The following is a 14,673-nucleotide window of genomic DNA, read 5'->3' on the forward strand; positions in this document are numbered from 1 at the left end:
AGTTTCAATGTTGTAGTATTCAAAATGCCAAAGTATTGAATGAATATTTGTAATTTGAGCCAATATTAATTTTGAGTTGCCAGATAAACAAGGTCATGGTCTGGCAGAACCATTAAGTTTTGGTTACTACTGGTCCCCTATTTCGTCCAGATGTGCATATATTATGGTAGGCAGAATTTTAAAGATATCAAACACTAATCTAGATAGTTCTGTGAAAGGACTTTGCAGATGGATTTAAGGTTACTATTCAACGGACCTTAAAATCGGAAGGTTATCCTGGGTTATGCAGGGGTCCTAAACTAATCACATAAACCCTTAACAATAGAAGAGGGAGGCAGAAGAGTCACTCAGAGAAATATGGTGGGAAAAGGAGAAGGGATGTGGCAGGAGGGGACATCACAGAAATTCCAAGCATGAGAGATTTTTCACACCTTTGCTGCCTCTGAGATATAAGGGTCCAAGTAAGGCCCTGCATGAGACCTCTTGGAGTTAAAGTTGGCCCCCAGCTAACAGCCAGCAAAGAAGCACAGACCTCAGTTCTACAAACGCAAGACACTGAATTCAGTTGACATACAACCTGTATGCGCTTCGAAGTAGATTCTTTCTGAATCTCTGATAACAGCTTAGTCAGCCATCACCTTGATTTCAGTCTTATTCTATCTGGAAAAGAGAAATCACCCTTTCACCCAGTCACCCCAGGTTTCCCACCTGCAGACATGTAAGATAATAAATTTGTGTTGTTTTAATCTGGTAACTGTGTGGTAATTTGTTACAGCAGCAATAGAAAACTACTACAGATACTGCCCTGGCCAGGTGGCTCAGTTGGTTGGAGTGTCGTCTCATACACCAAAAGGTTACAGGTTCAATTCCCAGCAAGGGCACATACCGAGGTTGGGGGTTTGATCCCCAGCCAAAGCGCATATGGGAGGCAACCGATTGATGTTTCTCTCTCACATCAATATTTCTCTCTCTCCCTCCCTCTCTTTCTCTCTCTCTAAAAATCAATGAAAGCTCCTGGCCAGTGTGGCTCAGCGGATTGAGCATCTTCCCATGCAGTAGGAGGGCACCATTTCGATTCCTGGTCAGGGCACATGCCTGGGTTGCAGGCTCGATCCCCAGTTGGGGGCATGCAAGAGGCAGCCCATATATGTGTTTCTCTGTCACATCAACGTTTCTGTCTCCCTCTCCTCCCACTCCCTTTCTCTCTCTCTCGAAATCAATAAAAACAAATTAAAAAATTTTTAAATAAAAATAAATGAAAGCATATCCTCTGGTGAGGTTTTAAAAAAAGAAAGCTACTATAAATACCAAATTAATCATTTGACTATCTAGAGGGTTAATGAAGTATACACAAGCCTTAATACATAATTTTGTTTTATCTGTGATCTAAATACAATCTCATGTTCAAAGGTAAAGTTTTACTTTTTAATGAAAATGTTTCAGTGTTTCCTAATGTTTAGTTCCCTTTACACATAAATCCAATTTGAATTTATGTGATGGGAAGGAATAAGTTATAGGAAGGAACTTGTAACTTGTTTTGATCCTAATGTTTGGTTCATGAATGTACAGTATAAAACTAAGGTCAAATTCAATAAGTGATTTTGGGAAAATTGGAAAGATACATGCAAAAAATGAAACTAGACCACCCTTTTACACCATATAAAAAATAAACTCAAAATAGATTAAAGGCTTAAATGAAAACTCGAAACCATAAACCTCCTAGAAGAAAAGATAAGCAATAAACTCTCTGACATTTCTCTCAGCAATATGTTTTTCTGCTATATCTCCTCAGGCAAGGGAAACAAAAGATAAAATAAACAAATGGGACTACATCGAACTAAAAAGTTTTTGCAAAGGAAACCATCAACAAAACTAAGACAACCTACTGAATGGGAGAGCATATCTACCAATGATACATCCGATAAGGAATTAATATCCAAAATTTGTAAAAAACTCCGACAACTCAATACCAAAAATAAACAATACAATTAAAAAATGGTCAGAGGACATAAATAGACAGTTCTCCAAAGAGGACATACAGATGGCCAATAGACATATGAAAAGATGTTCAGTGTTACTAATTCTCAGAGAAATGCAAATCAAAGCCACAATGAGAGATCACTTCATACCTGTCAAGAATGGCTAGAGTCAATAAATCAATAAACAGTAAGTGTTGGCTAGGATGCGAAGGAAAAGGAATACTCATGTACTGTTGGTGGGATTGCAGGTTGGTGCAGCCACTAGGAAAACAGTATGGAGGTTCGTCAGAAAATAAAATGGAACTGCCTTATGATGCAGAGATTTCACTTCTGAGTATATGTTTTAAAAAACCCAAAGCACTAATCTGAAAAAATATATGCACCCCTATGTTCATTGCAGCATTATTTACAATAGCCAACATATAGAGGCAATCCAGGTGTCCATCAATAGATGATTGGATAAAAAAGAGGTGGTACATATATACAATGGAATATTACTTGGCCATAAAAAAGAATGAAATCTTACCATATGCGACAGCATGTATGGACCTAGAGAGTATCATGCTAAGTGAAATGGATCAGATAGAGAAAGACAAATACCATATGATTTCACTTATATGCTAAATCTAAAGAACAAAAGAAGTGAACAAACAAAACAGAAACAGACTCATAGGTACAGAGAACAAACTGAGGGTTGCCAGAGGGAGAGGGGCTGGGAGACTGGGTGAAAAAGGTGAAGGGACTGAGTACTAATTGGGGATGTATGGTAAAGCATAGAGAATATAGTCAATAATATTGTAATAACTGTGTATGGTGTCTTGAAATATCGGGGGATCAATTTATAAGTTACATGACTGTCTAACCACTATGCTGTACACCTGAAGCTAATATAAAATAATACTGAATGTCAACTATAATTTAAAAATAAAATTAACAAAAAAGCCAAGATCAAGAGCTTCTTGAGAGTAGAGACCCTGTCTCATTTGTGTTTGTGTCATCTTCAGGTAGATATATGATAGGCATTTAAGAAATGCTTCTTGAATGTTGTATTTATTGATTGGTCTTTTTGCTTTAAGAAAAAATTTACTTTAAAAAAAATTTTGTTCTTTATTTTTTTCTTATAGGTTATGCTTTCTAATCCAGTGCTAGAAAACCCAGTAAATTTGGAAGCAGCCCACGTTCTGACTAAAGATGAATCTATGTACAGAGAGATAGTTCAAGCACTTTTCCACGAACCATTACAATGTAAGAAGTGCTTGCTTATTATTTGCCAATTATTAATTATATATTTATAGCAAATCAGTGATCTAGCAAATAACTTCATTTGAAAGAATATTTTCTGTCTTTCTTTTCAGTAATGAAATTGTACTAAGATCTCTCCTACTGTACCTCTTTGTCAAGCCAATTAGTGTGATCTTTTTTTTAAAGATTATCACAGATTGTCGGCTTAGTATCTTTAAATGTTATGGCTGTACGGATCAGTGGTGCCAATTGAAACTAGTCTACCCGTCATAAAATATGACATCTAATTTTCACTCTTTGATCTGTAATGGATATTTCCCAGATTTCACCTGCAGCACCCCAGATCTTACTGATCTGGGATCCCTTTCCTCTTGATTAGCAAAATGCTTAGCTTTTTTTTTTCTTTCTGGAGGGTACACACACACACACACACACACAGACACCACGCCCCCAAGTATTCCTTCTAAGTATCCATGTGAAATGGTACCTGAGATTCTTCTGTCTTTCTCTCTATTGGCCAGTGTTTTTCTGATTACCCTTGGTCTCCTCCTGCCAGTTCACTCCATCACCTTCATTGCTCCTGTCTTTCTTGGCAGTTAGCCGAACAATGCTGTTGGTTCCTTATGCCCAGAAGGGTTTGCCACAAGTGAGGGTTGGGCCCTAGTGACATAATTATTTCCTTTATATCCTGCCCCTCCTCCTCCCGCGGGCACAACAGTGCATAGTAGCTGGTATCATTACCTCTTTAGTCCTCAGGCCCTGCTGTTCAGACTCATCCTGCTGTTCATACTTACCTCTCATGCTTTATCTCTCAGATGTCCATTCTCGCTTTTCCCAGTCCCCTTCTAGAACCTGCTAGGCCATTGGCTAGGTCTGTACAGTCGTGACCAAGTTCAAGTGCTCCTGCACAGGGCTTCTGGGTCTGATGCAAATCCAGCAGCTTTGACCAGGCATCTTTTTTCATTCTCTTCAAACATGTTGTGATTGCCTTGGGGTTTCTCATACATTCTCTGACAGTTTCAAGGTTGGTTTGTACACAGAGGAGTCATATTGCTTCACTCCGGCCACACATGTAACCTACCAGAATACTGTAGCATCCGCTGCTGTATCCTCTGTACTCAGTAGTTATTTGTGGAATGAATGACTAAAGGATATATATCACTTAACCTTTCATTGAGCCCCACAGAACTGTCGTTAGAAAGAAAGATTCTGTAGCAAAGCTATGTCCATATTCTGGTAAATGGAAATTTAAAAGCTGGTCTTAAAGACTTTTCTACAACAGATGAATCTGTGCAGTAGATTTTGTATTTGCCCTGCAGAGAGAAAGGATGAAAGAAAATGGAACAGAAATTGGCCCTTCCTTTTGTCTTTCTGTCCGGTAGGCATCAGCCTTCACTCCTTCAACTTTGCCATCAAACCACACAAAAAAAGCTGCCCAAATTGCCAGATCACCCAGCAAGTGAGCAACAAAACAGATACTACTTTGACAGGTTTGGGCTACATTCTTTAGTTACACTGGTGAAATATGTGGCAACCCAGGACAGCATCGAGTTATCAGCTCGCCTAGGGTACCACCAAGAGAGTGACTTTTTGCAGCTTCATAGGGGAAAGGGGAAGAGTGCTGTGATACAGCAGACAGCTGCCCTGGCTGGAAAATGAAGACAAGCAGAAAACTCTAAATTAGGTGGTATATAGTGCTACATGGGTTTCTGTGAAAGCCTGCATCCAGTGAGAATCAATTACCTGTGATAACTTGAAAAAAGGTCTCTACTACAGTGCTACAGGAATGGTCTCTCATATATGTTTAATATGTTCAAAAATAGATCTAGAAAATGCATAGAAGGAATTATATTTTTAGATAACCCAAAACTGGAACAGATAGTTAATTGTGTAAATGAGAAACTGAGGAGGCAGCTAATTGTATCATCCCTGTAGGCACCAGTTATAGGCTAGAACTACATCCTCAGTACCTGATGCAGTGTCTGGTTGTAGGTATTAAATAAAAATTTGTAGAGTGAATGAATGAAAAAATACGCATAAACTTAGATCCTGATTTTACGTCATAGTTCACAAAGTGCTTTCACGTATGTTTGCTCATCTGGTCCCCAGCCTCTTCCTCAGTGAGGAAGCCAAGGATCAAGGAATGAAGCCCAGGGCCACGGAGGGCAAGCTGCAGAGCCACCGCTCCAACCTGGGCCTTCCCACTGCCCCTGCACCTCCAAGTTTCATGGGATGAGCGTAGTCATTCGTTTAGGATCAAAGAATTAAATTTTCCAAGCACAGAATGGAAGAGACCCAACTTGATAGCAGAACTCTCTTCTAAGAGAAAATTTTGAGGGAGCTTTTTGATCACAAGCTTAATATGAACCAATAATAGAAGGTGCCCTTTTACTCAGCATGATTTAGATGATAATTTTACCCTATTCTGGTTGGGTGGGCCCTTATCTGAAATACCAGCATGCTCGATTTCGAATATCACATTTCCCAGGGCTGAGGGAACTGTATATGTTTAGTTTGTAGGAGAAAAGGCAGTTGTAAAAACTGTTTTCAAATATTTGAAGGGATTTCCTATAGAAAAGGGAAATGTCTTCACTGTTGTTCCGGAAAACTAAAGTAAGACTAATGCTGAAGCTGTGAGTCAGTCACCCCCTCACGAGGCCTGCTAACTTGTAGCCAGCCACTGAAGTCCCGAAGAGGCAGGCTTGGCCCCGCCTTATTCCAGAACATACCTTTAATACATTGCGAACTTTTTCTTCGTGATCAGGGGTCTGAAATTAATTTTGAAGCCTGAGCCAGACATGCAAATGCCTCCCATTCCCCAAACTTTCCCTATCGCGTTGTCTGCCTCGCCTGCAGAGCTAGTTCTTTGCCTCAGTACATTGACAAGAACGCACCAAGCTCTGAGCTCAAGCCCAATTAATTGGTGGAAGTCCCGGTGACCTTCCCATATCCTGACAGCCTCTTTTGGGGCCTGGAACCTGTCTCCCTTATTTACAGGCAGGGTGCTCAAATACACCAGACTGCCTGAGACGGTCCTGGTATAATTATTTCTAATATCCCCTTTCATTCTGTGTTTCAGTTTGGACAATAAATTGTGTAGTCAGTTGGGTGCCTAACTGATCTTTTCTAGAAGCAAATGGCACCATAGTTTACCAACCCTAATGGTAAAGTTCACCCAGGTCCCAGCTGGCCAAACACGAAGAGGAATTTTCTAACAATCCAAATTGCCTAAGAGTGGATAAGGCCCCAGTGGCAAGTAGTAAAAAGTCCCTATCACCAAAGGTGTGCTTTTATAACTAGAGTTCATTTAGGAGAGTTTAATGGCTATTTTTCAGGGATGTTGTCAAAGAGCTTCTTGCTCAATGTCCGGAGTCGGAAAAGGTCTTCAGGTACCTTCCAACCTCTACTTCAGTTTGTTTATGAAACTTGGAGGAGAGAGGAGAAAAGTCTAGAAGGAGATGATATATAGCAATTATTTTGCCACCTAGATTCTGAGTATCGCTGTTTACTTTCTAATTTGTTACAAAGGGATTTCACATAAACTCTTAAATCCTGTTTTTCCCCAGTCTGTCTTAGCAGATATTTACTTCTATGTGGTTATATGGTCAAATAATATTTATCTTCTGTTTATCATGTTTGTTTGATATTTTAAAACATAGGGTTCCTATAATTTAAAAAGATCTTTGGTTGAAAGAAAACAAGAGTATAAAAATAGTATAACTGAGTAATTGTAGTCAAGCCTGAGGTAATCATTTTTCTCTTGGCCAGGTATATATTCCTGTAGCTTTTGTTTTTTGGTTTTTTAAAAAAACATATCTTTATTGATTTCAGAGAGAGGAAAGGAGGGGGAGAGAGAGAGATAGAAACATCAATGATGAGAGAGTCATTGATCGAGCCCCCAACAGGGCATGTGCCCTGACGGGGAATCAAACCCCAATCACCTGGATCGTACATCGGTGCTCAACTTCTGAGCCACGCCTGGCTGGGCTTCCTGTAGCTTTTGTTAAATAAAGGAGGGCCATGCTAATAAGTTTCAGTTACTTGTTTAAATAAACTATAATATAATAACTGACAGATCTGATGACAGAGTCATAATACAAGAATAGAGAAGAATTATAGAAATATTAGGAAGAGTATACTAATATACATTATATACTTTTTTACAAACCTGTTAATTGTGCAAATACATTTCATTCTTTTTGTGGTTACGAAGATGTGATAAGCGTTTGGTTTTTCTTTAATTCAAGCTCCAGTTCGTTCATTGTTTTTTGTTTTGTTTTGTTTTAATCCTCATAGCAATAGACCAATTTTTAAAGAAAATTATTTCTACAGTTGAAGCAGGTAATGTCTCAGGATTGCAGGTTTGGGTTTGTTTTCTTTTTAGAGGGAGTACTTGGTGGTGGTGGTGTGTTGCTATGTGTAGGAACCCCCTTCCCTTGGGTGAAAATACCTTCTGGGTGTCAAAGGAAAAGGGAATTTAGTCCAGTCGCATAGCTTCCTCGTTGACGAGCACGAGCTTTTTAGCAGCACCATTCAGACCCTATTCTGTTGATGATTTGGGGATTGTGACAGCTATCCTGTTCCTTATAGGTGTCAGGAGATGTGGAAAACCTGAGTGTAACAGGATTGTGTGTGTGGATCTACTTGCTGGAGTTACAAACTTTTTTTCCTGTTTGTATTTCATTGCACCAGATAGTCCAGTAACTTTTTAGCGAAGTCTCCAAATTGCTTGTTTTAACTGAAAAAGTGTTAAGTTTTTCTTTTCTATCAAAGAAATACATGTTCATAGCTTTAAAGAGCATATAACATGAACCGGTTTTTATTGACTTATAGCAGACCTCGGAAGCCCACACCTTTCATCGCTGAGCGCCTCCCCCACCCCCACAAGGTACCAACACCTTTCAACACATTTAGCTCTTTTTTCCAGAATTTACCATTATAGTTCTAGGTTTATTCTATGCTGGGGTTTCCAGTTTTAGATATTACTTATAGACTTCTCCTGAAATAGAAAGATTTAGCTTTAATACTGCCGTAACCACCCACATTGCCCCCTGTTTTCCTAATATAGTTTGGTTACATTAATACGACTTAGTAAAATATTTGTCACAGATGAGCCATGAATGATTGTTTATCTTTTCTTATACAGATGACCCAGTTTTTCACTCCCTTGTTTGTTTTTATATATCTGTCCTCTCTTCTTTCCCTAAACTTTCTGACAAAGCTGTAAAACAACTCCTAGACATTGAATCAGGTGCTTTCCCTTGGAGGCATCTTTCCTGTGACCCCTCCTTCCTCCGATTCTAAGCTGGCAGCTCTCAGGGCCTGGGAGGACCCCGCTGCCTGCCTTTCGGACTGGAGCTCCCAACTGAGCCCCTATTTCCTCTTGGCGGGCTTGCCCCGTCGTTCTGTTGGGGCACATCTTCCAGGAGCCTCCTAGTCCATGAGAGCTGAATCTCTTCTGACTTTGTCTGAAAACATCTTTATTTCATTCTAATATAATCAAAATTTGGTTAAATTTTAGTTGGGAAACGATTTTCTCTCAGAATTGTAAAGACCCTGTTGCCTTCTTGTTTCTGGTGTTGCTCTTAAGAAACCTGACTTCATTCAGATGTCCAGTTCCTCACACGTGATATCTTTTCCTTCTGGAAGCTTTTATTTTTTTGTTTTTATTTTTGAATGTGTTTTATTTTTCCTATCACCATTTATCCCCTCTATGCCCTCTTCCACCTCCCCGCCCCCCACCGCCAGTCACCACACTGTTGCCTTCATGGAAGCTTTCAGCATCTCCTCTTCATTCCCAGTGACGTGTGATCTCTTGATAATGTTTCTTGGGGTCGGTTTTTTGTTTGTTTTTTCCTCCACATTCAAACGTAGGGCATTTGATGGGCTGTGTAAATCTCATTTTAAAAACTCTAATCCTTTAGTTCTGAAAATATTTCATAAGTAATTTCTTTTATATTTATTTCCCCCTTGTTTTCTCTGTTCTTCCTTTTAAATATGCAGATATTTGGATGTGCAATCTACTGATCTGATCCTCAAATTTTAAAAAAAATCTATGTTCTTCTATTTTCCATGTCTTTGTTTTTTTGTTCTGTATTCTTGAAAACTTCCAGAAAAGTATGTTTCTATTTTCTTTTCTCCCTGCTTATTTGTTTCGGTGGTTATCTTTCGTGATACTGACTTTATTCAAATGTCTAGTCATCTTTGACTGTTCATATGATGGGCATGTGATGAATGGAAATCAATCATTAAAACGATGGGAAGTATTTAAATACAGACTGGACTTGTTGACTGCTTAGGTTCACTATAGGGTTGTTCAGTGGAGGACACCAGTAGCTATCACTAGTTAGGCTTCATGCCATGAGTTAGGCTTGACTGTTTCCCCTGAGACAAATCCTCCGTTTTGTTTCTGGAAAGAGATACTATCTGCTTACACTCTGGGAGGTGGACAAGGGCAGAGAGCAGGAATCTTATCTGTTCAATATGATTTATCTGATTTATTCACTGCTTTCAGTCCCTTACCATACTCCTGTTCTGCTTTGTGTCTAGTCTACTCCAGTCTTGAGTCTCCCTGACTCAGTTTCTCCAGAGAGTAAACCTCCTTCCTCCTAGCTGGGCACTGGTGAGCATCTGGGTGCACAGGATGAGGGCATCAATCTTGGGTGACTGTGCTGTGTCTCTCACCTTCCCCAGGCATCTGGCACCTCCAATTTCTGAATTGTTTCTCAAGTTCCAAAGCGTAACTTGCTTTTATTGGCTTCCCCTCATCATGTAGTCAAATTTCAGATTCTATGAGTTGCTAAGACAGTTACCCCTTGACATCGGCTTTTCATCGTGAAAAATTTTCTTGCCATTTTTCTTTTGCTCTTCTTAAGCTTTTATACCTTATTTTTATTCCTTTATTAGTATTTTATTGAGGCTTCAGAAAGAGTGCACCTGAAGCCATGTATTCAGTCTTCCCAGTAAACCAGAATCTTTTCTCTTTTTTTTCACAGTGAAAGATGACAGCCCTGAGTTATCTAAAGACTCAGATAAACTTATCAGGTAAGTTTTTCTTCATACAATTTGATCTCAAATTATTTACTAAAAGGACTGTTTATTTAAGCTATTTACATTGTCTCTCATAGTTGAATTACTTTTTTAACTCAGAAAAGGAAGTAGATATCTTTCCTCCTACCATACATTTTTTTAAATGTTTTCAGAAGGAACCTGTAAAATTGGTGAATTTTTTCTAGACTATTGAATTAATAGTGAATGTAACTATATGAACTTGCCTGTTCTTTTAATTTTTACATTTTATTGTTGAAAAGAAAAAGCATGTTGTGAACATACAGAGCGCAAGCCATTCATTATACATAGCAAAGATCCAAGCAATTTAGGAGAAGATAGGTTCTAGAGGAAAATGGTGAGTTAGGGCTGAAGCCTTTGTACCTTTTGGAGACAACGTGACAGTGTGGCATCAATTTAGCCTTGAACACATGAACAAGGTATAGGTCAGTATTTTCATATATGGTTCTGCAGCATTAGTTTCTTGAGCAAGTCCATCAGCCTTTATTTGTCAATCAGATATAGAAAACAGTCAGTTAACTAGTGTTGAAATAATGTTTGCTTCAGCTCCTCAGGTTTCCTTGACTGGCCCTGAAGATGAATAAAATTAGGTGGCTTCTGTTTGAAAAAAAGTTGAAACATTGCAGGAAGGTGAGCGTGATCTAGTGAGTTGTGCACTAGGTTGAGATTCAGTAGAGGACATTGCTGCCTCTTAAACTCATCAACATGGAGAGAAGCAGCTAACCATCCGGCACAAAATAGACCTGTGATGAATAGTTGTTGAATGCATACACACTATTTTATGACCTGTAAAACATGAGTGGCCCTAGAATAGCACAAAGTTTTTTCTATCTGTGGTATAATTTTTTGTATTCCATAAAGCTACAGTGCCAGAATTTACTAATATGGCAGTAAGAACAGACCATGAGAACTTCTCTGGCCCCAGCTTCAGCAGGTCCTCTGAGCCAACCCAAGGATAAATGAAGCCAGAATCAGGTCTTATTTTTGGTGTTTACCCAGTGCTAGCCTGAAATCACTAGCGACATCTCTAGCACTCAGTTGAAGCAATCCAATCTAGATTCCAGTGTTGCTCTAGTACGTACCAGGCCACGATTTATTATATTTGTTATGTAGCTATGAATTCTGATATTTACTAACCCTGGTATCTATGGAACAGGGCTCATTTCTGTCTAGCCTTTGGTTTTTATAATGACAGCATTCGCGATGAGGTCTTGTAGAAATTATTCCGAGAGAGGAGCTGCTCTTTGCATTCTCAGGCTGGCATTGCAGGATAGAACTTTATCCTGAGCTGAGAGAACTGACTTGGCTACAGAAATGGATTCCAGAGGCATAACCAGGCAATTGAAGCCCTGTTTTCAAAAGACATAAAACTTAGGCGAAGTCTACGCAACTGGGTAGAAAGAATCCAGTTGATGTTCAGTAATTGAAGGTGATTTAAGCTCATGATTGTCGTCTGGGAGGTCTGCCCATGGGCTGTAGGATACCAGTTTGATAGGATATGGGGCAGCCTCTGGGAGAGCAGATGTTTATTCATTTATTTAAAATGCAGACACTGCTTTCCAGTTCTGGGGATGAACAACTGAATAATATGTGATCTCTGACCTCACAAGATTGATACTCTAAAATTGGAAACTCTCCTCTAAAGAGGAGACAGTTCTGATGACAGGAGTATACAGTTTGGAGTCTGGAAGAATGATTTAACTACAACTTTAGTCAGAAGTGACTGAAGAATCATGGTGAGATAAATTTAGAGATGGTGTTGTCTTGGAAAATCAAGATTTGTGAAATTGAAAGGGGGGAAAAAAGGGAGTGAAAAATTGGGAGAGAGTGAGGTTTTACAGGGACACTGGCATTCTAGGCAGCGGGGATAACTAGTGCAGACCCTAAATGGCCTGTGAGCACTGTGTGTTAGAGGATCAGGAGAAGGCTGCTGGGGCTGGGACACAGCAAGGGAAAGCGGACAGGGGTAGGCAGTGAGGTGAGAGCAGTAGGCAGGGCTGTGTCATTTAGGGCTTTATAAACCAGGTAAGGAATTGGGATTTGAGTAGCCTTGCAGTGGGAATTGGAGCACAGTTGGACAGCTTTAAAGAAGGGGAAAGACACAATCAGATTTACATCTTAAAAGGACTGTTTTAGCTGCCTTGTGGAGAACATATTGTGAAAAATCTAAGGTGGAAGCAAAGAGAAGAATTATTAGGTCACTTGAGTAGACCGGGGAGAGATGATGGTGGTTTGGGCTAGGGTTGAGGGCATGGATGTGGAGAGGGAGAGAAGGTGGATTTCAGGCTTGGTTTGATTAGGTGTAGGGTATGAGAGAAAAGTGGAATCAAGAATTATTACTAGATTTTGGTTTGAACTAGGTGGGTATTACTGTCATTTACTGAGGTGGTCGGGGGGAGGGTAGGATGGGAGAGCACACCACTGTGTACAACAGCTACCCCAGTTGATGGTGAGGATGCAGAGTCACTGCAGCTCCCGCATCGCTGTACGCGTGCTTGCACCATTTGACATGCCCAAAGTCCGTGTGGAACACAGGTTAGCAATTCTCATAGCATCGAACATTCTCCTACCCTGTGATCCAGTAATTCCACTCCTAAATATTTACCTAAGAGAAATTAAAACATATATTACAAAAAGATTTGTACACAAATGTTCATAGGAGCTTTATTCATAATGTCTCAAACTGGAGACAACTAAAATGTCCATTAACACCGCTGAATATATAAATAAATTGTGTTATATTCATGAATGGGAATGAAGTGTTGATACATGCAACAGCATGGAATAGTAATGCAGACATTTTTTGAGCGTGAAAAAGACCAGAGTATATGATTCAATTTATGTGAAGTTTTAAGACAAAATGAATCTATAGTGATAGAAATGAGATCAGTGATTGCCCTAAGTGTCAAGGGAGAGTCTCTGACTGGGAAGGGGCAGTAGGGAACTTTCTGGAGTAATGAAAATATTCTATATCTTGTTTGGGCTTATGGTTATACAGATGTAGTCTTTTGTCAAAAGTCATCAATCTGTATGCTTAAAATCTGCATTTTACTGATTGAAAATTATACTTTATTTTTAAAAAATAGCCAACTACCTTTACAACTCTTTTATAAATCTAAAGTTATTTCCAAAAAAAATTTTTTTTTGAAAAAAGGTATTAAAACTTTTTTCAGTGAATAGAGAAAATAGGTATACTTTCAAATTTCCAAATTCTAGTTCTAGAATATGAGATTATTAAAAGAAAGGAAAATTATAGATCACTATCTCTCACAAATACAGATGCATAAGTCTTATCAAAATATTAGCAAATTGGATCCAATGATACATAAAAAATGATAATACATCATGACTAAGTGAGCTTGATTTCCAGAAAACCAGGTTGGTTAAATTTGAAAATCAATCAGTGTAACTCACCACATCAACCAAATAAAGGGGGAAAAACATGAAATGATCTCAATAAATCCAAAAAGCCTATTTGCTAAAATTTAACACCCATTCATGATCAAAATAATTCTCAGCTAACTAGGAATGAAAGAGAATTTCCCTATTGTAATAACCCCATACTTAAAGGTGAAATATTGAATGCTTTTCCTCCTGAGTTTAGGAACAAGACAAGTCTGTCCAGTATCACCACTTCTATTTAACAGTATACTGGAGGTCCTAGCCAGTGAAGAGAGGCAAAGAAAAGAAATAAAATTATGAAGTTTGGAAAGAATGAAATAAATTATCTTTATTTATTTCATATATAACAGGATTATTTAACATATAACAGGATTATATAACATATAACAGGATTATTTACATAGTGAAATCCAAATGAATGGACAAAGGTTAAAAATTAGTAAGTAGATTCAGAAACAACCCTGGATACAAGGTGAACATTAAAAAATCAACTATGTTTTTATATACTGGCAATCAACACATAGAAACTGATATTTTAAAAACACCATAACAACAGCAAAATTTAACAAAGATGACTAAGACAACTATACTGAAAACTACAAAATAAACCTGAGGGAAATTTTTAAAGACCTAAAGAAATAGAGATATACAATGTTTATGACTGGGAAGGAGTCAATATTATTATCATGCCAATTCTTCCCAAATTAATATATAGATTCAATTCAATCTCAGTCAGAATCTCAGCAGTATTTTTTCTGGAAATTAACAAGGTGATTCTAAAATGTATCTAGAAATGCAAGGGATTTAGAATAATAATAAGGCAATGTTGAAGAACAAAGAGGATTGACACTCTTAGATATCAAGATGTACTAGAATGTTAGAATACATTTCACTCTGATTGGATCTTTTTAGGTCAGGTTCCTGTCCTTAAACTAGTTACCATTGTCGGACAGCCCTAAAGTCATAAATTCATCAGGCCCTG

The 14,673-nt window shown here is 38.5% G+C and overlaps 1 protein-coding gene across 2 annotated transcripts in view; it reads left to right on the forward strand.

Moving 5' to 3' along the window:
* Nucleotides 1-14,673, forward strand: part of UBE2U (ubiquitin conjugating enzyme E2 U) — a 51,850-nt gene that overhangs the window by 10,345 nt on the left and 26,832 nt on the right. For both annotated transcript variants that reach the window (XM_081144837.1, XM_081144836.1), the window contains exons 5-6: nt 3,104-3,224; nt 10,217-10,265. In XM_081144837.1, coding sequence (XP_081000963.1) covers nt 3,104-3,224; nt 10,217-10,265 — 170 coding nt within the window. The remainder of the gene's footprint in view (nt 1-3,103; nt 3,225-10,216; nt 10,266-14,673) is intronic.

This window comes from Miniopterus schreibersii (assembly GCF_964146895.1).
Source record: "Miniopterus schreibersii genome assembly, chromosome: 8".
Classification (NCBI taxonomy): Eukaryota; Metazoa; Chordata; class Mammalia; order Chiroptera; family Miniopteridae; genus Miniopterus; species Miniopterus schreibersii.